Below are 24,621 nucleotides of genomic sequence, written 5' to 3' on the forward strand. Positions count from 1 at the left end.
GTACATGATCATGATTGGATTTCACATGTTACTGTTTAGGCTCAAATCAATTTGATCTTGGATACCTGCAGTGATGAAATAACTCCTCTCAAATGCCTTAAACCAAAAGTAACAAGCCTGTTTTGAAAATGTAAGGAGTAGAAAATACAGATATAATTTTTTTAATGTAGAGAGTAAAAGTAAAAAAAACGTCAGGTTACAATCAGACTCTGACATCATCCTTCACTGAACCAAGCTAGTAACTGTTACATTTGATTCATTATCATTGAATAAATTAGACAATTACAGAAATATATAATAAGAATCAGCAACAGGAAATATAAAAAAAAGTAAAGACCTGGTAAACATTTATTATTATTCTGAGTGTGTTAGCATTAATATTTGTGTACAAGCAGGAGGGATGGGCATGATTTTAGAGTGTTTACAGTCATTAATTATCTTTAACAGTAGGTTGGATGTAATGTGTTACTACTACCAGTAGGTGGGGATAAGAGACCTTTAAGGTGTTTGGTGCCACACTCCACCTTCAGGTTTAAAACTAGTGTTAATGGAGGGAGTTTAAAGCTTCAGTTTGTTCAATGAATGCATTTCACTCACTGCCTCTGTTTGTATCTCTGTCACTGCAGGACCAACATGGACCGAGAAGTCAGCGCTCTCAGGAGGCCGACAAACCTCACAGAAGAAAGAGAGAGAAAAAATACACCTGTGACGAGTGTGGGAAGGATTTTACTTTGAAGTCTAAACTAAAACAACATCAGCTCATCCACACTGGAGAGAGACCGTTCAGCTGTGACTTGTGTGGAAAGTCGTTTTCCTGGAAGAAAGCCCTAAAAACACACCAAGTCATCCACAGTGGAGTTAAAGCGTACAGCTGTGATCAGTGCGGCAGAGCTTTTACTCAAAGTAGCCACTTACAGAGACATCTAGTTACCCACTCTGGAATTAAGGCATACAGCTGTGACATCTGTGGAAAAACCTTCAGCTAGCTAAGGTACAGAAATATACACCTACGCATTCACACCGGAGAAGATGTGTACTGTGTCATCAGTGTGGCAAATACTTTACAACAGACGCACATTTACAAAGCAACATGTTTACCCACACTGAGGAGAAACCTTATCAATGTGACCTGTGTGAGAAGACTTTTAAAGCTCCACATCACCTGAGACAACACCAACAGATCCACACCAGAAAGAGACTCTACAAGTGCAGTTACTGTGAGGTATGTATTTTTATTTTTATCTTGTAAGTTCAGCCTGACTGTTTGGAACAAGTCTGCTCATTAAATTGTGTTAGCATGTTAGCACTTCTACTGCACCGAAGAGTAGCTCTGAGCCATTATTCAGATTTTCATTTCAGTTATCATTTTTGTTTACACGATCATGAAAAACTAAAAGTGCTAAAAACTGATATGATGCTGTTATTGAATCTTCAGGCAGTTTCATGGTATATCATGGTGGTGTTATTATTTCTGCATTAATGGCCTTTGGTTTACAGCAGCTCATTCCTCTGTCAGGTGTAAATGGAATAATATAAAACTTAAATTAAGTACAAAACCAAACCATTCAGTAATCTTCTCTTATGGTTAACAAAGTTGTATCGTTACGTAATGGTTTGTAGTATTGTAGCTGTAGTATCATTGCTTTCATATAGCTTTAGTACTTTTAGTGTTAAAATACCAATTTAATGTTATAATTACAGTGTCATTGGGGGTAATAGTGTTTTTCTTGTGTCCCAGTCAGCTGAGTGTTATAACTGCACAATTACAGTGTTTTTAATGCAGTATTAAATTTGTATTATTGCAGTGTTACAGTAGTTTAGCACCATGTGGATACCCTAAAAACATTAGTGTGGTAGTACTTAAGTGTAAGTCAGATGTTACTATAATATTAAATAAGTATTCCTGTAGTATTATGGTGGTAGTATTGTAGTTATTGTAGCCCAGTAAACTGAGTGTGTTAATTGAAACAATTAAAATATAATTGGACGTCTGCAGAGATGCTCTTTATTTCAGGCGACGTTCAGGATAAAAGTGTTGAAGGACTGACTTACACTGTCTTTGTGTCTTTGTTTAGAAGCAGAGCGACACAGATGGATCTAGTTCTCAACCCTGTCATCACTGTGGTGGTGGGAAAGACTTTCGTTGGCCTAAAAATACATCAACGTAGACACACTGGAGACAAACTGAAATACTGCAAAGAATGTGGGAGAAGCTTCCCCACATCAGGTGAATTAAAATGACATGAACTCTTTCACAGTGGGGTCAAAAAGCACCTCTGTGATCAGTGTGGGTCATCCTTCACCACTGCAGGTCACCTTAAAAGACACAAACGAGTCCACACAGGAGAGAAACCATACAAGTGCAGACACTGTGACAAAAGCTTCTCACGTTCAAGTCATCGTAACAAGCATGAACGTACACACATGGAAGGAAACTACAGCTGTGAGCAGTGTGACAAGAGCTTCAGTAATCTCAGTTCATACTCTGCACACAAACGATCCCACGTTACTAATAAACTGTTTCACTGTTACCAATGTGCCAAAACATTCACTTCATTATCTGCTCTGTGCAAACATCAGCGTGATCATGCAGGGCTGAAATTGTTCCCATCACAGGATGACAGCGAATCTGAAGAGAGAGAAACATCCTCTTCTGGTTTCAGGGTCCAACTTAAAACCCTTGAGATCAGGCTCCACAGAGTTCAGATAAACTCTGCTGTAAAGATCTAATGAGGCAGCTCTGAATGAAAATGTTCCCGTAGTTCCATTTGAATCTTTGTAAACTGTTCTTCTGTGGTGTTTGTGTTCAGTAGTTACCTTTTTTTCAGTGATTTCCGTTTTCTTTCTCAACAGTTCAATGAAAAATCAGTTCCTTGTTCTTAAGTTTTTATTGAATTAATTTTGTTAAATAAAGTTAAATGAAGTTAAAAAATGTTAAATAAAGAAAAAGTTTAATGACAAAGATTTTGAGCCATGACGTCATTTCCTGTATTTCAGAGTAAAGACTGAAGTGACAAATGGAAACATGTTTACAGTCAGAGTCTGATGATCTGTTTTCAGTGGCACAGATGGAGGTGTATCAGAGGAGGAGACTTGGCTGTTCTCTACTCACACTGAACAGGGTTCCTGCAGGTTATGAAAAATCTGTCCTGAAAGTTATGAAAAATAAGATCTTTAAAATCTTTAATTTTTTTTTTATCAAACTTCAGTGGAATGTAAATGTTTAAAACTAGATACCATTAATATCAAAATTGTATTGAATTGGGTAAATACTATGTTCTGGGAGTTTTGAGATTGGTCTAAAATTTGAGCAAGCTGAGGGTCAAGGCCAGTTCTTTGTAATAAAGGATGTACAATTGCATGTTTAAAACCACCAGGAACCACACTGGAAGTCATACTGCTATTTGTAATGGCAAGGACTGAGGTTCCAATCGAGGGAAAAACCTCTTTAAAGAGCCATGCAGGGATAACATCCGCAGGAGAATCAGAGGGTTTCATTTGTCTAACCAGCTCATTAAGAACTGTGAATGAAACAGGCTCAAACGAATGTAAAACAGCTGAGCAGAGAATAAACACTGATGGGTCATCTGTAGGAAGTACTATTGCTGACCTGATAGACTCGACCTTGTTTACAAAGAAAGAAAGGAACTGATTACATGTGTCAGCAGAGACTTCAGGGTTGTTTAGAGTAGAGCTGATAGTGTTAAAAAGAACACGGGGATTATGACAATTTAACACAATGATCTGAGAAAAATATCTGTTTCTCTCATTTTCACTGTATTCTGATCAAATTCCCAACATTCTTTTAACATTTCAAAAGAAACCTGCAATCTGTCTTTCTTCCACTTTCACTCTGCTCTCCTACACTGACGCCTGACTGCTCGGGTGGATTCATTTAGCCAGGGCTGAGGAACACATTTTGGGCACCTTGTTTTTAATGGGTTCACAGTGTTTAGGGTCTGAGTACAGGTTTCCTGGAACTGCAAAAGCAGCTCATCTGGGGTGGACTCAATAAGTAATCTCAGGGTCTGTAAAGATTTTCTTTATAAAAGTGGAGGAGAAGAGAGCAGCGGCGGGGTGGAGCGCGAGCTTTAAACTCATGCACAAGAGAAATGTCAAATAAAACAGGTTTGTGATGAGAGAACACTGAATCCCACATTTCCAAATATAAAACAGATAAACCATATGATAACACCGGGTCAAGAGTGTGCTCCTGCTGATGTGTAGGGCCTTCTACAGACTGTACAAGGTCAAAACACTGAATAAGATTTAAAAACTCCTGAGCAAGCAGTCCATCAGGGCAACAGACATGAATACTAAACTCACCAACTATTATAATCAGATCCTGTTTCGGCACAATTTCAGCCAAAAAACATGAAAAGTAATTTAAAAATCTTTGTTAAAGTTAGGCGCTGATAGATTACTGCACACACAACCGGTTGAGAGCGTCAAAGGTCAAATATGAGAAGTTCAAAGCTGGAGGGGAAACCAGTACATGGAGTTGTTTGTAGTGAAAGTGTTTTTCTTAAAAACAGCCAATATTCCTCCTCCTCTACCTGATCTCATTGGAGCATTAAGAAATGAGCAGTCAGAGGGTAAAAGTTCAGAAATAAAGCTAGGCTCACCCACTCTCATCTGTGTCTCAGTCACAAACAGGAGATCCAGTCCACTGGAAGAAAAAAAATTGTTTATAATGAACGTTTTATTTGCTAAAACCTCACATTTATCAGAGCCGTCCTTGTTGGAGCTGGAGCCTGGGTAGAAGTTGTGTGTGTAGCCCACGTTAATGCGTACAAATTCAAAAGGTTTATTCCACGACTCCCAAGAAAAAAAAAAAGTGGCGAGCAGGGTTATGGACACCTCAGCCCACAACAGGAACCAGACAGGAGAAAACAGGATCCAGGAGACGCCTTTGGATGCGACAGAACGGACCATAACCATCTGGAGCGGCCATTGAAGAAAAGGTAAGGCAGCTTTAAGCTTCATGTTTGTGTTTATGCCTGTGTCTTTCAGAGGAGGCTGGAGGCACTGAAAGGCTTTTCTATCAGTTCCTGTTGAATCAAAGAAGAACCATAAAGGCTGCTGGACTGCATGATGGCCTTACCCCCGAGAAGCCTTCCTGTTAAAGGAGGAACCAGTTAGAAGCTATTTTCAAAGTAGCTGAGCTGATTTCATCTCAAGTAAGTGAGGAACTGTTTTTTCATTTGTTCTGCCACTTAAAGCACATTTAAGGACGTATTTTGTCTTGTGTGTCTAGTTTAATTTATTCTGGTGACTCTCAAGAAGATTTGCAATGATGGACATGTTTTTCCTGTTCATCCAGCTATTTAGTAATTTCAATATCTGAAATTATAAACATAATAAAAATATAAAAACCACCTGCTGTTTATATTTTAATGACTTACAACAAAATGTCTGTCATCATATCAGATAAGTATTCCTCACATGTCAGCCATATGCTGTAAAGTAAAGTCATACTGACACAGGAGAGGGATAACTATGGCTATAACACCATTACACGACATGTTCAAGCTGCACGATGCAGATAAAGTCACTAAATTCTCTTTTTTATTGTCTTCAAACCAGCAGACAAAGCCGATGGAAGAAGTCAGGGAAGGAATTTAGGCCGTGTACTGAAAATATATTTTTTCTTGTTATCTGAAGACATTTGGAGTGATGCTTCTACAACTCAGTTTTTGGTTGCGCTGAAGTAAAGTTTACACTCTGAAAGTCACAGTGTTGATATTCAACACAAAGAGAAAGCTCACATGTTTGAATTTGTTTACGATTACAGTTTTTATAAATTCTGACTGTAAACAGCTTGTACAGCTTTGATATTCTTTGACACTCGATATGAGGTGATGGGATTGAATTTAAAGGCTTCTATGTCCCAGTGAGCCATTTACACTAACCAGTGACAGTATAACTGTAACACGTTTGTAATTTAGATCCACAATTTCTGAGAGAACTTACTAAATTTAAAAAATGACAGACCTGAAGCCAGATTTAATTGATAGAGATATTTGCATGCATCATTAAATGTATGTATCCCAGATAATTGGTTCTCATCTTGTCCTGGGAGACCCACCCCTTCCTCCCAAGTTAACTGCAGTCAAAGCTAACTAGTGGGGGTATTTACACACTCACAACCAGTGGGGTAAAAACAGCAACCAAGAAACCTGCAGCCTGCAGGGCCACTGATGTGCTAGAAGAGCTAGAAGCTCTGGTCATGGAGAAACTAAGAAGGGACAGGAAGTTAAATGACTACAAAGATCAAATCATAAAAGCCACCAGTACCCACACTGGAGTTCCCTGACACAAGAGCTCAATGACCATTAATGTGTACGTCCTCATCACTGAAAGAGTGGCCAGTGACCTGTACGTGTTTCTGTAAACGTTTGTTGTACTGAAAATGCTACGTTTAGATGAACAGAATTGACTTTTTGGGATGTCCTTACCTGGATGATTGAGCACACATGAAGGTATTTCCAGAAGCCACAGATTCTATTGAATTCTAATATTTCTCAAATCAACAGGTTTTAAGATAAAGGGCCTAATATCAGTGATGGGAATGACGGCGTTACAAGTAACGGCGTTACTTTTTTCAGTAATGAGTAATCTAACTAATTACTATTCCTATCGTTACAACGCCGTTACAGCTACTAACAAGAAAATGCGGTCCGTTACTATTTTTCAACAAACAGACGGTTGAAGCTGTGTTCAGCTTACCGCATCTTATATCAGTTGCACGGAAGTAGCCTAATCTGGACAAAGCAACAAGGTGATATATACCAGTTTTAAATTGTGTTGATAGGCCACGTAAAACCAGAGTCATGATAAACAATATATACGCTGCGTTTTTTCCTCAATAGTTTCGTCACATTGGCGCTAGCAAGCACTCTCCAGGGGAAGTTTTAGGAGTGATGGCGAGAGAGAGAGAGACAGAGAGAGAGAGAGCCTGAGATTTGAGATGTGAGAGATTTGTGACGTTTAGCATGTTTGGAGTGTGTAGTTAAGGTGTTGTCTTGTGTAGTTAGTGGTCGTGTCCAAATTCATGGGCTGCATCCTCCTGAGGCTGCATTTGTAGACCGATTACGTCACAGCAACGCGCCAAAGGCTGTCCAAATTCGTAGACTCCTCCGAATGCAGCCAACAAATGCATCCTCCTTTTCCCCGAATTTGAAGGATCGGTCGGGTGTGTCCTTCGTGGCCCACCATATCCCAGAATTCATAGCACGGCCCAGCCAAACTCCAGTTTCCAACAATGGCGGCCACTACTAAGTTTTAAAATTACTCTTACTAATCTTTCTGGGTCACAAAATAAACTTTTAACATATTTTCAGGTGAGAAAGTAACTGTGTAAACATCAAATATCTGCTCGGTTTATCAAGATATTGCATATTTGCAAAAGTGCTTCGACGTTTTCGGAGACGTCTGCTACCCACCAGCTTGATAGCTAGTCGGGAGCTCGAGGGTCACTGAAGCCGCCGAGAACGGCACATCATTTTCAGATCACCGCGGACTTTCGCTACTTAGGTTAAACGTAATATATAAGTCACTTAGACAACCTAAAAATGTTATTGTTGGGCTTTTTTCAGTGTTTTATTTGTTCGTGAGTCAATCAGTTTGGCTGAGATTAGATAAAATAAAACTTTATTAATCCCCCGTGGGTTCCTCCTTGGTTTTTACACAGCTGAATAAACGTCATACAGAAAACTGATTAAACAGAAGTATGAGACGGTCGAAAATTTACGCCAGTGTCCTGTCATATTTTAGATAACAAGGAGCAGACGGCCGAGTTTATTAAACTCCACCGAGATAGCAGTGACGCTAATCAGAAGGCTAGACCATCCAATTTCCCCAGCCATTTACTTCCGGCCTACCCGACCTTCTTAGGACCCGGCCCACGTAGCCCGCAAAGGCCGGGTCCTCAGGAGGATGCAGCCCATGAATTTGGACACGACTAGTGTGTAGTGTTGTGGATAGTTTTGTGTTGTGTGTCAGAACAATGAGGCGACTGCTGTCTCCAGGTGGAAAAAGGAGTGATACACCTGCTGCTGTCAGACCTGCAGGTATCAGGCTGTGATGTTCTCCTTTATAGTGGACAAAAATTATATTTTGGAGTTGCACAAATAATTTGTGTGGCATCTTATTGAAGGCAGAACAGCTGATTGTTCTGTAAATAGTTTGAAATGGTTATTTTAAAAAAGGGTAAAAGGTAAATAGATGCAAATAACTTTGTTATTTGCAAAACTTGTGCATAGGATTTTAAAATTGACAATTAATATTTGCATTTAAAGTTATGAAATATGATTCATTAAAGATGTTTGTGGTTGTTACAGTAAAAAATATAACTTATCTACTCTGATTTTATGTTTTTTGTCTGATTTTGAATCAATTGTGTTAATACAGTATGTCAAAATAAAAACATGACTGTAAATTCAGGCACGTGAGGTTGTGCTGAAAAGAATGATACCAAACAAGGCAAAGTAAATAGTTTTTAAAGGTGAAATGTGGAGGGAAAATCAAAAGTAGTAAAAAATGGCCAGTTATACCCTGGACCCCAGAGGGTTAAACTTTTTTTTTTAAAGTAATGCAATAGTTACTTTTGAAGTAATTAATTACTTTTAGAATATTGTAACTCAGTTACTAACTCAATTACTTTTTTTGAAGAAGTAACTAATAACTATAATTGAATTACTTTTTCAAAGTAACTTGCCCAACACTGCCTAATATTCACCCCATGCCCATCATTTACTAAAAGTACAGAAAACAGAACAGATCAGAATCCTGATATCCTGTCAGCTCAGTCATTGATACCAGCTGCTATTTACAATATCTGTGATATTGAACATTAGCTGTTGTAAGGCTCTCCACCTTGGCTGATGTGTGTAGGAGAAAGCACACACCCACCTGTGATGAGAAACCAAACACAAGATTTCATTACACTTTTTAACAAAAAATATGTTTGAGACTCAATAAAAATGACGCATGGAGAAAGTATTTTGTTTTAGCAAAGTCCTCATTTATTGGAAGAAAAATCATTACAGATTCATGTTGACTTTACAACAGTTACACCATATAAAAAGTGGACTTTATCAGTCACTGACACAAGCCTTAATCTACCCCACCAACTATGACCAAGCTAATTTTTCCTTGTTTTGTGTAAATGACGAAGAAGTTCACTGAGTTTTATCAAACCTGCCTCTGTGTTAACTTTTAAATAACTTTACATTAAAATGAAATCATAAAAAAATAAAATTTGCGTCCAGTATATCAGAAATGCCTATCTTAAGGCTTCAGAATGATAGTTGAGAAATGAAAGAGATGTAACAGTAGCTACAGCCATCTTTAGCTGTTAGCAAGGCTCTCCGCTTTCTCTATAAAAACTGTGAAGTCCAGGGTTGTTCATATTCCATGCAGTGCTTAAGACACCAGTGTTGCAATCATAATGTCCGTTGCCTGGTGGGATCGACCAGCCAAACATCTGGGGTGAGTTGTGGAGGGTCCATTGAGGTCCAGAGACAACATTGCCCACAGCATCAGGATAGTGGGCCTGATTATTTGCACCCTTTCTCATGAAGCTGATGTCCAGTTGTTCGCTGAGTGAGGACGCTCCCTGAAACTGAATCACAGACAGATGCACAGTCAGTAAAACCACAATACAGAGTTCTTGTTTTAAATTATAAACAATACGCTTCATCTAATTAAATAAATTCCCCAGATAGTGACTGAATTAAAAACAGTTCTGTTTAATAATTGGAGATACTTACATGAAGTGGGACACCCTGATTGAGATGTTGAGAATCTGGACTCCTCCTAAACTTTCTTCTTCGGTTTTGAAACCAAGTCTTCACCTAAAGATGGAGGAAAACAGGAGATATTTAAAGAGTACAATAGACCGAAAATTCAAAACGAATTCAGTTCCTTATATTCTAGTAACCTTGAAAAACACTCACCTGTTTGTAGGTCAGTCCTGTCAGCTCTGCCAACTCTGTCATCTCTTGTGGTTCAGGGTAAATTTTCTGATTAAAGTGATGGACAAGAGGTTTTAACTGGCTGTCTGAGAACAGCCCTCGGGTCCTTCCTTTGAGCACATTGGCCTTTTCTTCCTTCACACACGTAGTACGTGTGACAGTGTTGCTGCCCTCCTGGTTTCTTGGGGCAGCAAAAAAACAGTTCCTCCTCCGTGACAGAGCTGGAAACAGCTTCAGCAGTCTCAGACATGTTGTTGCTCATCTCCTTAGCGAGAGCTGCCTCAGCCCATGCTGCAAGTTCTTCCAAGGGAAGACTCCCTTGCAGGCTGCTGCCAGAAATCCACAAGTCTGTGAGGACAGAAAGACAGAGGCTAAGGGGTAAGAGGTAAGCACAAATATATATGGTCCACATGGGTCTACTGATATGTTATGGCCAGTGTTGGGTAAGTTACTTTAAATTAGTAACTTAGTTACATTACTAGTTACTTCTATCAAAAGTAACTCAGTTACTTCAAGTTACTCGTTACTTTCGGAGTAACTAGTTACTAGGGAAAGTAACTTTGGTTTTACTCAGAATTCTCTTGTTAATGTGTTGCTTCCGTAACTGGATACCCAGCAAGATTGCCAGTCTTCTAGCTTGCTTACTTGCCACAAGTGCACTGTGCCACCTACCAATAGAAAGGAAAAAATAATGTGCACATTTCCACGAGAGAAATCCCACGCCTGATTCTATCCTAGCCTGCTTTTTACATCCAACACAAAAACTGCAGTCATGGTGCTTTCGATTGTACTCAGAACTCGGAAATTCTGCCTTCTGAATAGGAAGATGTAGGCAACACCAGACTGCAGATGAGCTGCATACAGGGCTGGACTGGGACAAAAAAAATCGTCCCGGGCATTTTGACTAGAGACCGGCCCGCCATTATAGGAAAAATCATAAAGCCTTTGAATGAAAATAAACACTGTTGTGACAGTGATGTACACTGTTCTGATGGTCTATATGTATCAATCTATCAATCGTTTGTTGTAAGACTCAGATAATTATTTTTTTAAAAGTGAGACATTTTAAATGAGAATAAGAAAAGTATTTCCTTGTGCCCCCTTTCCCTTTTAATGCCCTACATGGAACCCTGGCAACACTTTGCTAGACCCGCCCCTGCACAGTTACCAGCTGTCATCTCCTGGTTTCATCTTCATGTTTCCCTCTCACCACATATTCAAACCGATATCATGACCAGCAGGTTTACAGCTGTGGCTCCAGCAAACATCAGCTGATACTTAATTAATATTAAATAAATTCTAACAACAGCTGATCAAGCTTAAAAGTGCTGCTGTTGTTTACCGTGACATCCGCTGGTTTCCTCTTTCTGGCGCAAAGTGGGCGATAAATAAACAAGAGAGAAAAGCCGATCAGCTGATCATTGATCAGTTTCATGATTGAAGTAGAAACAGGAGAGGGAGGGTGAGAGGATGAGAGAAGAAGAGGCAGCTGTGCGGCGTAAACACAGAATAACTCCAGCTTTGTGTCTTTTTCATTGTAGCTGAAGTCCGGGACAAAATGTTCCTTTTCAGCTCAATACAAAACGCGTGATATTTTCTCTGAATACGAGACGATTCCGTTTTTTACAGGACGGTTGGCAACTCTAATAATTAACCTTATGAACAAAATAAAGTTCAACATCAGTAACATCGCACCCACCCAGCTGTATAGAAACTCCGTCATGCTAGCTAGTACGCAGTACGAAAAAGTCAGAATAACGAAAATAAACTCCACCTAAACCTGGTTCATATCTGACCCAGATGGACTGCAGGTTATAATTTCTTACCTGAAGTTCAGTTCACCTGACACTCTCGGACCAGCGACCTTCGGGTCTCTCCTCTTGCCTCCCTTTTCCTTCATCCACCTGCTGGCTTCCACCACTTGCTAATGTTATTGAATCTGTGGAAGCTCCGCGATAGCCACCACATGAAGTAACGAATAACGAGCCTATCTAAATCCCAGTAACGAGTAACGCATTCCTGGTTTTGGCATAATAACTAGTTACCGTGCGCGTTACCACAATAATAACGTAGTTACTGTAACGCGTTACTTAATAACGCGTTAGTCCCAACACTGGTTATGGCACAGTTGAGTTTTTTAACAGAAAATAATACAAAAGGGATCAACTGATGAGCCTTAATCAATTTCCCACACACACAATTTCACTTGATTTTACTTGCTGAATTATTAAAATGTGCCACCAGATGTTGCCAATTAGAAAGTTTAAAAAGGGACTCAAAGCCCAGATGGTCCTGAAGTGGACTCTCTGTTCAGCTGTGGAGGGAGAAATGGTGACTTCTGCAATCAGGACTTACAACACAGAGTGAAAGGGTATTTTTGCCCAAAGATGCCTTCGAGGTTAGCCAACTCTGTTCATATTAGCTCACTAGACAATAATGCTGAGTACATACCTGGAGAAAAGTGCATCCCATAATCTTCCATCTTTGAAATCCCAGTGATTAAAAAAGGAAAGCTGGAGAAAGTATGTCTGCTGAAAGAGCTCCAAACCAAGCAGGAAGGTGAATTAAGACTTAAGAGCAATTCTCCTGGGCTTTTAAGGAGGTTTGTGGGTGTGGGCAGGAATGTGGGGTGTTGAGCTTCATCTTTTGTGAGTCTCTTTACAACCAGTCAGGCTGTTTCTACCAACTGGCATCATTTACATTTCTTTAAAATGCTGTTTCTCAGGTCTGAAAAAAGAAAGTACAGTTAGAAAGCAGCCGTACAAATGAGCTTTACCAAATCCTTTCAGCTCACACTTTATAAAATATGAAACACTTAATACACTTAATACACTTAAATCAATTAAATAAACACATCTTTACTCATGTGTTTGAAATACATGATGGACTTTATAATGTGAAAAATTCTCATTTTGTAAAGAAAACGAAACCTGTTGAGTTGCTGACTGAGAGCTGCAGCTGGTGTAAATCATGATTTTATGGATATTTCTCACTGGTGAGTTGAGAACAGTTTAGCTTGTTCTGCTTTCATGTCAACTAGATCTGTGTTAGATGATTTTGATTTAACTTCTTGCTCTGGTTGTTTCAGACAAGCAACCACTTTGATCTTTGCACCGATGTTTAATTTACTTTCTATTATCAGAAGATTTGTGCACATAGTTTATAATTTCAAATGTATCAGAGCAAATACAGCTGCTCTTTAAATATATTTTTGCATATGTTCTGTATTATTTCAGTGAGTATTGAAACCTGATGTTCAAAATGTTTTAAAATAAGCCAAATCATACCAATATTACACACAAATAATGAATTACACCTCTAATTTAGAAATTTTTGATCATGTGGAGAACATTTGGAGTTTATAAGATAGCAAATGGTAGCTTTCACCTTCTTTGAAATGCACCTCTACATTGTAAAAGTCTCTGACACTAAATCACCCACATAAGTCAATGTCAACAAAAGCAAGGCTAACGATCCACACCAACGCTCGTCATAAACCCACAGACACATGCATCTGGCCCCTTCTGGCTTATTCAGAATTAGAGACGCACCCAGTTCAGCCAGTGACCACTAAACATACGCTAATGTGTCCTTTAGAGTTCCTGTATCACACCCTGCTACCTCTGATTAATTATCAAGTCAATGCAGACAGATGGCACCAGGGCCATGAGAGATAAATGAGGGTAAAGGTGTTTGTGTTAACATGTCTTAATTTGAAGTAATTTTAAAGGCACAGAAGTCATATTGTTTGCAGATGACACAAAGTTATTGTGGAAGTAACTTGGAACAACTTCTGAATGAACTAGAAAATCAATTTAGGGCTTGGTTTTTCTATAATGAACTAACACTGGACATGAGCAAACAAAACTCATACTATTTGGGAGTTGTACAAATTATATCATTGATAAAGTGATGATAAATAACAGACTTAAGATCATAAATAAAACCACTTCAACAGAACCCCCAAACCCACTTTTCTGCCTTTTAATTAAATACTCTTAAATTTAAAGACTTGGTTGACCTCAGAACTCTACACATAATTTATAAAGCAACAAACAAATCTTTGACCCACAACATTTAGGACTTGATCAGGGCTGTGTGGAACCTTCTTTAATTCTCAGTGATTCACAGAGATAGAAAACAACTTGAAAGAGTGAGTGGTGAATCAAAGAGAAGAAATTAAATAAACTTAATGCAAACTGCACAAAAGAATGTAAAACTCAGCGATACATCCAGTGAGCAGCACTTCTCTGGATGAAACAAGCTTCTTGATGTCAGAGGTCAGAGCAAAAAGACCAGACGGCTTCATGCTGATAGGAAAGCAGCAGAGACTAAACATAACTACTCATTAAAAGCAAACTATACAGAAGACCATCACTGAGAGCACAACATGTCAGAATTTGAAGCACATGGGCTAGAAGCAGCAGAAGACCACACTGGCTACAACAGCTGTCAGCTAAGAACAGCAAACTGAGGAAACAGACTCACAAATATTAGACAATAAGAGATTGGAGAAATGTTTCCTGGTTTGATGAGTCTCCATTTCTTCTGTGACATTCTGGGTCAGAGGCTAAACACAAGATTTTATGACTTGCAAAGTGCAACATGCATGTACTTTTTAACATCCTATCAAATATTGTAGATTATAATGTTAGACACTCAATGAAAGCAAAACAAAATATGCAGCCAGTATTTAATCCTAGAAATGTCGTCATATGTTGAAAGAAAATAAATGGCACTGACTGAAACATTTCCAACATATATAAAGTTGACGTTATCAGTCTCCTGCATGAGCCTTGATGTACTGCACCAACTCTGAGGAAAAAAGCAAAAACAGACGTACATTACATGTTAATTCTTTCTTTCTTTTTTTTACTTTAACTGAGATTCACTGAGTCTTGTCAAAACAGCCTATGTTTTATATTTAAATGGCAAGAAAATAAAATCTACAAGAAATAAACCTGTAAAACAGGATAAAACATGTATGTATGTATGTATGTCTTTCATGTTGAAAAACTGCAGATGAGTTGGAAGTCTTTTAAATCTTTGTGAAAACCACCAGCATGTGGTTTGGCAAGACCAAGGTGGAAGAAATCCTCATCTGAAGCTTTGCTGACATAAGGATTTCTCTCAGGTCATCATGATTTGGTCTTTATCCTGATCACGTTCTAAATGTTGTGGGACAAATATTTGTTTTTTGCTTTATAAATTATGTGTAGAGTTCTGAGGTCAACCAAGTCTTTAAATGTAAGAGTATTTAATAAAAAGGCTAAAAAGTGGATTTGGTGGTTCTGTTGAAGTGGTTTTATTTATCATCCTTAATTCCTTATTACTCTTTGTTGCACAAAATGGGTGTGTGTTTTATATGTCATCCATATATTTGTAATGTGGGATGACCACGATAGTTTGTGATGCATTATCACTGGAATAAGTTTTTTTTTTCAGATAATTTATTTTACTTTTATGTTATTTATCATCAGACTCCTGAACAGTATGAGTTTTGTTTGCTCAGATTCAGTGTTCATCCATTATAGAAAAAGTCATCAATTTCTTAAATTCATTCTCTGTTTCTAGTTAAACTTTGTGTCATCTGCAAACAATATGACTTCTGTGTGTTTGAAAGTACTTGGTCACTGGCTGAACTGGGTGCGTCTCTGATTCTGAGTGAGCCAGAAGGGGCCAGATGCATGTGTCTGTGGGGTTTATGATGAGCGTTGGTGTGGATCGTTAGCCTTGCTATTGTTTACATTGACTTATGAGGGTGTTTTAGTGTCAGAGACTCTTACAATGTAGAAGTGCATTTCAAAGAAGGTGAAACTACCATTTGCTACCTTTTAAACTGAGTAATGTTCTCCACATGATCAAAAAGATCTAAATTAAGTCATTATTTATTAGTAATATTGGTATAATTTGGCATATTTTAAAACACTTTAAAAATGCATTGGTTTGATTTCAGTTGCCCCTATCAGATAGTTTCATTTAATGAAATTAATAATAATAATAAAAAAAATCCCACACACATCCTCTGGTGGGAGGGGTCAAACATAACACATAATACCTGCATGATCTTGGGTCGTAACAGACATCAACAGCAGAAATTTTGGCTGTAATGTCTTAAGAGGTTGACAGCACTGTAGTTGAACCTACCAAGTTTGTTTGTAACATTTAGATGATAAACTCAACGTATTTGAGCAGGCATGAATGGCTTCCTGCCTGTTGATTAGGGCAGGGATAGCTCAGTAGGTAGAGTGGTTGCCCCATGATCAGAAGGTCAGGGGTTTGACTCCACTGAACGGCTACCCTGAGGTACCCCTGAGCAAGGTACCGTCCCTACACACTGCTCCCCGGGCGCTGTATTGGTGGCTGCCCACTGTTTCACTGAGTGAATGGGTTAAATGCAGAGGAGTAATTTCCCCACGGGGACTAACACATGCACATTACACATTACATTATAGTTTCAGATATATAGTGTTAGATTGGGTTGGGCACGTCTGCTGTATTATCATCATCAATAGCTAATAGCTGAATGTACAATATCAATCCACGGTCACTCAGGTAATGACTTATTCATTAATCTGTATTCACTTTGTATTTCACAGAGGCAAAAAATTCCCAATGCATCTTATCTTTTATGTTTCTAAAAATTAAGTAAGTTTGAGGTAGGGTTGTTGTTTGAGGGGTTTCATGGACAACCTTTGTGTACATTATTTACAAATACTGGATGATACAATAAAATAAAGAAAAACATTTTCATCAATTAATGTCTTAATGTTTTATACAAAACTTATTTTATCATTATTAAATTTTTATTGAAAAAAAGACAATTACAATAGACTTATTACAATAGTGCACTGATTTTATTTAGTCCAAAAAAAAATTAATATAATAATAATAATAATAATAATAATAAAATAATAATAATAATAATAAAATAAAGAACGACTTTCTTATTCCTTTTGTTTTACCTTCAGGTAACGAAGGTGGCTTGACAGTGTATACATAACACAGCATGTTTAACTTATTTACATAAAGTACATCCAATACATATTATGAAGTAGAGGGTCGACCTGACATTGTACAATACATGGGAGATACACCAATTCAGGGTTGGTCTTACCTAAATTCAGGGCGGAGGGGGGACACAAAGCTAATCCATTTATTCCATATTTTATAGAATTTGTCTTTTTTAATTTTTCCATATTAAATATTTCGAAAACCACATTAAACCAATCCTCAAGTGTTGGCGGAGTTGGATTTAGCCACTTTCTGGTTATTGATTTTTTGCTGTCCGCTAATAACGCTTGTCAGAGCTTTGTGTCCCCTCCCCGGCCTGAGCCAGCAACCAGGCCCAAGTACAAATTTACAAAATTAATATCAAATTTTTATCTTAAAAACCTCACACAGAGTTTTATGATTTCCCAGCCAGTATTTTTTTAAGTTAGGGCAGTCCCAAAAGATACGGTAATGATGTGCCTCTTCTGATCCACTTCTTCTCCAGCATTCTCCTGTCCCCTTTTTATATCTGGTTTGATCAGGGTTTTGAAAAAAAATTGAATAATATTCTTCCAGAAGTGGTCTCTCCAAGATAATGAACTTGTACCAATGAACGTTACAAATACTCTCCCAGTTCTCGTTTGTTATACCGATCCCTGATTCCAATTCCCATTTAATCTAATGTTTTGAGTAGTATCCTTCCTTGCCTGAAGTAACACACCCTTAGCCTTTGCAGTAATTTCCATAGCTTAGTACTGCAAAATCAACAGTAAAAATCTCTAAAGGATGTTAGCAGTGTAGTACTGTAATTTGCATGTAATTGTGGGAAAATTCCATGAGATTACATTATTTTTACGGTAACTCACCGTACTCATGGAAACAGCTGTAAAATACAGCAAATGTAACAATTGGCGATGTTACTGAGATTATACTATTACACCATCCGGATTTCTGTTGTTTTCTACTGTAGATCTAAGAGTAATTACTTAAATCCTCATTCAGAGTGTATTACTATAAAATGCAATTCACTGTGAAAGTAGTATAACATATAAACTACAATATACAGCATCATTTTCAACTTAAGGAGTAAGTTGCAGCCACACTAAAATTTAATTCCTTGAACTGAATGGAACCTCATATATTAATAAATGTATTTGTTTATTCAAACAATGTGAAACATTATTAATACTATTAATTAATAGTATACTTGTAAGGTTAGTATTGTGATAGAGTCGAGTATATTTTAATTATACTCTTGTAGACATTATGACATTATGCTAGTACAATTATGGTGAACAAAAAGTACATCTAAAAGTTAATTTCAAGAATACTGTTATGTACTAAAACGGGGGCCAATATAGTCCCAAGAAGCATTATTAGTATACGTACTAGGTAAGGTATACTTGGGAAATATAATTGAAGTATACTTATTTGTTGAATGGCCAGCAACAAAAACTAATGGCTACATTTAGAGTAATGTTTAAAAATGACTTCATTTAGCAGGGTGTTCCTTTTTTCTCTTCTTATTCTTTCTTATACTGGACCTTCATTTGTTTTGTATAAGGTGGTACTTTTTAAGACACCTCTGCCTAACTACAATGAACTAACCTAATAATATGCTCTGGTCGTCATTTTACACAAGTTAAGGTGTCACATTCATGAAACCTACACCACTAACCAGCATCAGTCCTACAACTTCACTCTCAAAATTAATAAATTCTGGGACAAGCAGAAACTGTATTTTTAGCGGTGCATTATGTTGCAGGCCAGACTGCTATTAAATGCACTCTCCTAAAGAAATAATTCCTTTGTAGCACCACTTCGTCTTGGTTCAGAAGAGATGTCCTGGATATACGTGATAATGTAACACGGGTGTTTATGTTTGTTCATGTTTAGCGCGTTGGGTTGTGTTTTTAAAGCGATTGTTACATTTTTAAAGCTTTTTAATGCGACAGGTGCGATAGCCGACACCACACCTTCACCTGACGTACAACGTGACGTATGACGCACACGTCGGGTATTCACTTTCAAAACAACAATGGGGATAGAAAATATTGCTCGAGGTTGTTAATGCTCCTTTCGCTGGTTGCCAACCACCATTAAATAACAACAAGAAGAAAATATTGATCTGCTTCTCTTAGTTTTGCACGTTTAAGCCGCAAGTCAGACTCAAACAAAGCTACAAAGCAGGAGAACAACATGGCCATCAACTATTCTGTGCCACAGATCCAGTTTGCTGCAGCACAGAGTGATGATGAGACCGTTAACATGTGCAACTTAGAAGTAGTCAGAGGTAACTGGATGTTCAATTGGGTTAAATGCAAGGTTGATTGGATTATATCTGAAGATCATATGCTATTCGTGATAACTCTGCTAGACTCCAAATTGCTCGTCCATGCGGGAGTATCTCAAAATTAAATGAAACCACTTAACACTTTTTCCCTAAAACGGACTGACATGGGACACATTAAAGTTGGATCGGAACCAGCTAATCAGTCTGAAGGTAAGTGTTTTTTTCACCTATTCGAGAGAAGTCCGAAATGCGTTCACTGCAAAAATGGCTAGTCTATATTTAGCAAAAAAAATACTACATTTGATACAAAAAGCACTGAAAACAAGTGGAATTATCTGTCCATGCAGCAAGTTTATTTTACTTAATAAGAAATCTTGAAATAAGATTTTTTAATCCAGAAATAAAAGAACACATTTGAGAATTGAAGAGGGTTAAAATAAGCTTTAAAAAGCTGAATTTAAGATAAAATTACTTGATATCAAGTCCCAAAAGTAAGTTAAATATGCTAAATTACAGTCTTTTTTTATGTTTTGAATTCTTACTTGAGGCAAATGAATGCACTGCAACGAGAAAAATAGTTCTAATACTATGAAAAACTACTCAATATTAGTGAAGTATGATTAATTTGTTTCTTGATTCAGGTTGGCTTATCTTAAAATAGAGCCAAATCGATATTAAATCCAAGCAAAAAAACCTTATAACAGACCTTTTTCCTAGAATACTCCTTGGCTTCTACTGAAATCACAACCAGGACAAGAGTGATATATGTCAACATTTATTTCTCTCATGAGAACAAACCCCTTTTTTTTAAAAAAAAAAAACAATATAGGGCTGCTGCACAATCCCTAAAAGTCTAAATCAACCCTTTAAAAGGCCTAAATAGAGGAAAAAAAAATTACATTTTTGGCCTTAAACTTTTGTGACAGTCACATAGTCTCACAATGTTGTAAATAATGGCATTACTGACTTAAAACTTTACATGCCTCAGGTAAAGTGTCACTAAGAAAAAAAAACAACAACTTTCATTTGTAAAGCATTATAAGTAAAGCCGTTTCTCAGGACATTGCTAGGCAAATTAGGAATAAAGTTGTACAAACGTACTACAAAACTAAACAAACTGCAAATGACCTGATAAAATCCTGCTTGGTATTCACCTATTTTTCAAAGAACGACTTCCACTCAGCTATTGCTTTCTTATATGCACTAGTGGCATCTTGATCATGGATGGCATCAGTGATTACCTCAGTTTGTATGACAGAGAGGACCGTTGCAACACATTTCGGGTATGTTAAGTGCAAGGTGTAGTAATATGCCATCAACACCAACATTCCTTCCCAGAAATCCTCCAAGGGGAGAGTGGTCACTGGTATGTTTCCTACAGCAACAATGCTGGTTGTTCCATCAAAAAGCAGCACTGGGGAGGAGAGAGGCCGCTTCTCCAGGTATAGCATTGCATCTTCACCCGGCTAGAAAAGCACAAAAAAGGACAAATTCTTCAAGATTTTAAATGAAAGGGTTGCTGTGCATCCAAACAGCTTAAGACACAAAAAGCAATATCAAGAGTTTAGAATGCTCCAACTGATTTACTGTTGGAATAGAAGAAATAAATATAAAATATCTGACTTATATAAATATGAAATTTTAGAAATGTATAAATTCTGAGCATGAATTTTCTCTAGTTTGCAGCATTTTTATCATGTCTATTTGTGCTTTTTTTCTCATTTGATTTTTAAAACTATTTCTTTTAACTTTGTTACATATTCTAGTTTTTGAAGGCCTTTTTAAATATATCATTTTACTGCTTCTACTTGTATCCTAACTGCAATGTGCTTTTGCTCTGTGCTGCCTCTCTGGAGTAGGTTTTGAATAACAATTAAGAAATCCTGAATAAGGAGTAATTTAATCCCTGCTGAATTGAACTTCGACCCACTCTTATTAAGCATGAAAAGCAAAATAATAATATTAATAATAACAATACAAGTAAATGGAGTACAAGTTACAGTGGCTGGTATTGCAGCTGTTCTCACCTTGAGGATATGAAGGAGAGCCTCACTGGCACTTCCCAGCCGCTTTGGTGGTGTAGTTTTTGAAGGAAAAAGAGATGGAAGTGCATTGAAGAGAGTGACAGTAAAATCCACTGTGAACAGAGAAAAGTATCTTAACAAAGTAATCCGAACATATCTGATGTATGAATTTAATGTATGAAAAGGCCACTTACATCCAAGGGGAGAGGAGGTTTCAGGACCTTCTTCCAAATGCCATAGAACTGCACCTTCGAACAAAACTCTGCCCATCGACCCTTCATTTGATCTATGTATTTGCAGTTGGAGCCACCAATGATGCGACACAGTTCATCCATGGCCTATGACAAAGTTGTGCTCAGTTAGTCAAGAACTAACTAAACCTATCCAGAGAAAGCAAGGAATTTAACTGAAGGTAGTTGAACTTACATTTCGTATGTCTTTGAAGCATGGGTATGCTTCAAATATTTTTCTAGGCCTGTCTTCTTCCCTTGTAACATCTGCGTCAATAAAAGCTCGTCTGGCCTCAAACTCCAGGTCCAAAATTTGAGCAACGTCACTTTGGTTGGGTTTTGCATTGGGTTTCCTGTACATGTTGCTCAAGGTTTTGTAATGTCTTGCCTGCATCTTCAGGCTGTCATGGTCTGCTAGGGAAAGCAAAGAGCAATTGTAAGACATGGTGTAACTAGACTTCACAAAATTCAGATTTTTCTAATCAGTCATTTCTAGTAAGGTTGCATGGTTGTTTTTAAGTATAATATTTATGAGAATTAATGTTTAGGTTAAATATGTTTGAGTAATGAACTGACCCTATATGTCCTGATTATTTCCCTTTGTGTCCTTTTCTTATAATGATCATGGATTTATGTTAATTGTTAGTTTGAACAGAATCAAATATTAAAACGAAAGTTTAAGATGCCCGTGAATAAAACTGTGGTGAAAATAAGGTAAAGGTTGTTTACTGTGTATATCGTTCACATCAGTGTGGACAGTGATTAAGAGCTGATGGATAAAAATCTTTTAGGTAATTTGATCTATGACAGAAACACTGTGATAAGACATGATAGATGTGACCAGCATGATTTACATGTGTAAATAATCAGCACTGAGTAACACCCATAACAACACAAAGTGTTAAAATACTTACTATGGCTAACTGGCAAACTGGAATGAGGGATCATCATATGTTGATTTTACACACCAACTTGAGTTAATGCCAAACCACTATGATTTATGGAATAAACACTTAGAACGGGGTTCATTGCTGCAACCATATTTTGGAAAGAGCTGTAAGAGGAACCACAGTCAGACTGAGAGGTAGATAAGGGTGATGGTGGACTTACCAACAACATCATCTGGAGGTGCAGTTGAAGGACCTATATCAGCCCTGGGTGCAGAGCATGAGGCTGACTTGGATAATAGTGGTAAAGCCAGTGTAGTATTGTTTGACGTAGTTGGTATAGTGGAGGGTAGCGGCAATTGGGATTCTTTCTCTGAGGAAAAAACAGAAGATGAACAGAATGTAATAACAGGGAATAGCTAGAAAGTTAAGGAAAATACTCAACACTGTATAAATCTTGTGATGCACTCTGAACAGAAAACTGAGGGCAGGTGGTCTCTTTGAAGTTTTAGATGTCCAAAAGTCATTAGTACAGCAGACCAAAGTACACACCTGCATTTGAGTTATCCTCGCTGAGGTCATCATTGTTCTCAAGAAGTATGGTATAGTCACTTGAACCACTTGCTTCACCACTTAGGTCACCTTCAGTCCCATTGTCTGTGTTATCTGAGCTGAAAAGCGTCTTCCTGGGCCTGCCTCGTTGCAGCATGGAGCCCTGCCTCTTCCTTGGAGACTTCATATTTTGGAGTCGTTTGTACAGTTTGGTGTAGATGGTCAGCTGTGGTAAAATAATATATATTTGTACATCCTTTTATTATCTCACTCAATTTTAGATATTGTAGTGGGTAGAGAATGACTTACGTATGGCATGTGTGTGTCAGCATCACGTAATAGTCGACAATCTTCTGTGACATTGCTCTCATTTCGAGTTTGGAGGGGTATGTTACTTCTTTCCCCATGGGACTAGCACGGAGGATTGCAACCATGCTGGTGACTGTGTTCCTTACAAGTCTGCAACAGAGCTCCGTCGACATCTTACAGTCCTTTTCCTTTCCACTGTGGAGCAATGCAAAGTACTGACTGCGCACCATGTCCAACTCTGAATCTGTATACACCACATACTCTGGTGGGTCTGGCATTTTCATTTTTTTGTCAGCAGTGTAGGAAATGGGAGTGGAAGTTTGAGGCTGACATTGTGACACATCAAAGCCTAAGGGGTTACTCTCGCTTCGATGGAAAGTGTTGGCATCTTGGTCAGTACTCTTAAACTATAACAGTTGTGGGATATAAACAAAAATACACAATTAGGCAAATTAATGCTAGACAATATGGACAGTAATCATCTTCTTAGTGGTATAATGTGTATTTACCTTTTGGCTGATAAAATCCCAAATCTTCTTTCTACGGAAGAAATTTTCATGGCCCGGAAAAAGATCCTTTAGGTCATCCCGGGTAAAGCTTCTCAAAGTTTCCTCATCAATATTCGCAGCTGTAAAAGAGAAAAACAACTTCAAAAGTGATATTTATTTCTCTTTTCCTGGGCGTGGCTTATTACATATTGAGGTCATTTTTTGTCAATAAATGTATTTTAGCAATAAGTAATAATAACAGGATAAAATGTCAAACTTAAAACAGTTTATCAAATATTTGGGAATGCAATAAAACTATTTTTGGCTGTCTTCAAGAATGATGTTCCAAGTCTATTTTGGCAAAGACAGCTCAAGGCTATAATGTGGATAAAGTTCAGAGTAGAGTACAATCCTAGCTCCAAGTTTCAGAAATGATGCTAACAGATGCTAAGGCTGCTTAGCTAACGTACCAAAATAACTGAAAAATAAGACTTACCCTGAAACACAGACAGTATGGCATCGTCAAACTTGGCAACGGCAAACTTGGCCATGCCGTGACAGCAGTTCTCTAGTTCGGTTCCAAAGCCTCCACTCACAGTACCTGGAAATATCCTATGGCTTAAATAAGATAATTTAGCTAAAGTTAACACATTAGCTAGATTGCTAACTAGCAGCCCTCACAAAACACGACTTTATCTTAATAACTCCGTTGTACCATAGTATTTTTCAAATCAACTTAATGTTACCAACCTTAAATTACTGTTCGCTTTGTTTAGATAAATAATTTTGATCTTCGTAACGGTCCTGATGGTTAACAAAGCAGGGGAAAAGATTTTGTCCGGCGTGAAAGTAATGTCAGGACAGGAAC

General features: G+C 37.8%; 1 protein-coding gene and 1 pseudogene across 2 annotated transcripts in view; one reads left to right on the top strand and one right to left on the bottom strand.

Annotated features, from left to right (window-relative positions):
- The first annotated feature begins 379 nt into the window (after nucleotides 1-379).
- The window catches only part of LOC146511209 (uncharacterized), a 65,255-nt pseudogene continuing 41,013 nt past the window's right edge, over nucleotides 380-24,621 (top strand). The window contains exon 1 of the transcript XR_014876061.1: nucleotides 380-1,222. The product of XR_014876061.1 is annotated as an uncharacterized LOC146511209 (transcript). The remainder of the gene's footprint in view (nucleotides 1,223-24,621) is intronic.
- LOC146511210 (uncharacterized) lies at nucleotides 18,445-24,267 on the bottom strand. The gene is made up of 8 exons (XM_085172607.1): nucleotides 23,775-24,267; nucleotides 23,266-23,672; nucleotides 22,957-23,182; nucleotides 22,628-22,777; nucleotides 21,714-21,931; nucleotides 21,474-21,625; nucleotides 21,291-21,402; nucleotides 18,445-20,729 (listed from the first exon to the last, which is right to left on the bottom strand). Exons 2-8 carry the CDS (start codon nucleotides 23,272-23,274, stop codon nucleotides 20,418-20,420), a joined length of 1,179 nt encoding a protein of 392 aa, XP_085028733.1. The 5' UTR covers nucleotides 23,275-23,672; nucleotides 23,775-24,267; the 3' UTR covers nucleotides 18,445-20,417.

This window comes from Neolamprologus multifasciatus, chromosome 9, assembly GCF_963576455.1.
Source record: "Neolamprologus multifasciatus chromosome 9, fNeoMul1.2, whole genome shotgun sequence".
Lineage (NCBI taxonomy): Eukaryota > Metazoa > Chordata > Actinopteri > Cichliformes > Cichlidae > Neolamprologus > Neolamprologus multifasciatus.

Bases quoted from the DNA above. Each gene is read 5' to 3' on its own strand.
- LOC146511210 (XM_085172607.1), bottom strand. The intron at 22,778-22,956 runs GTGTGTACTTTG...TTTTTTCCTCAG, and splicing joins CGAGGATAACTCAAATGCAG to AGAAAGAATCCCAATTGCCG. The intron at 21,403-21,473 runs CCTTTTCATACA...TTCTCTGTTCAC, and splicing joins CTCCCCTTGGATGTAAGTGG to AGTGGATTTTACTGTCACTC.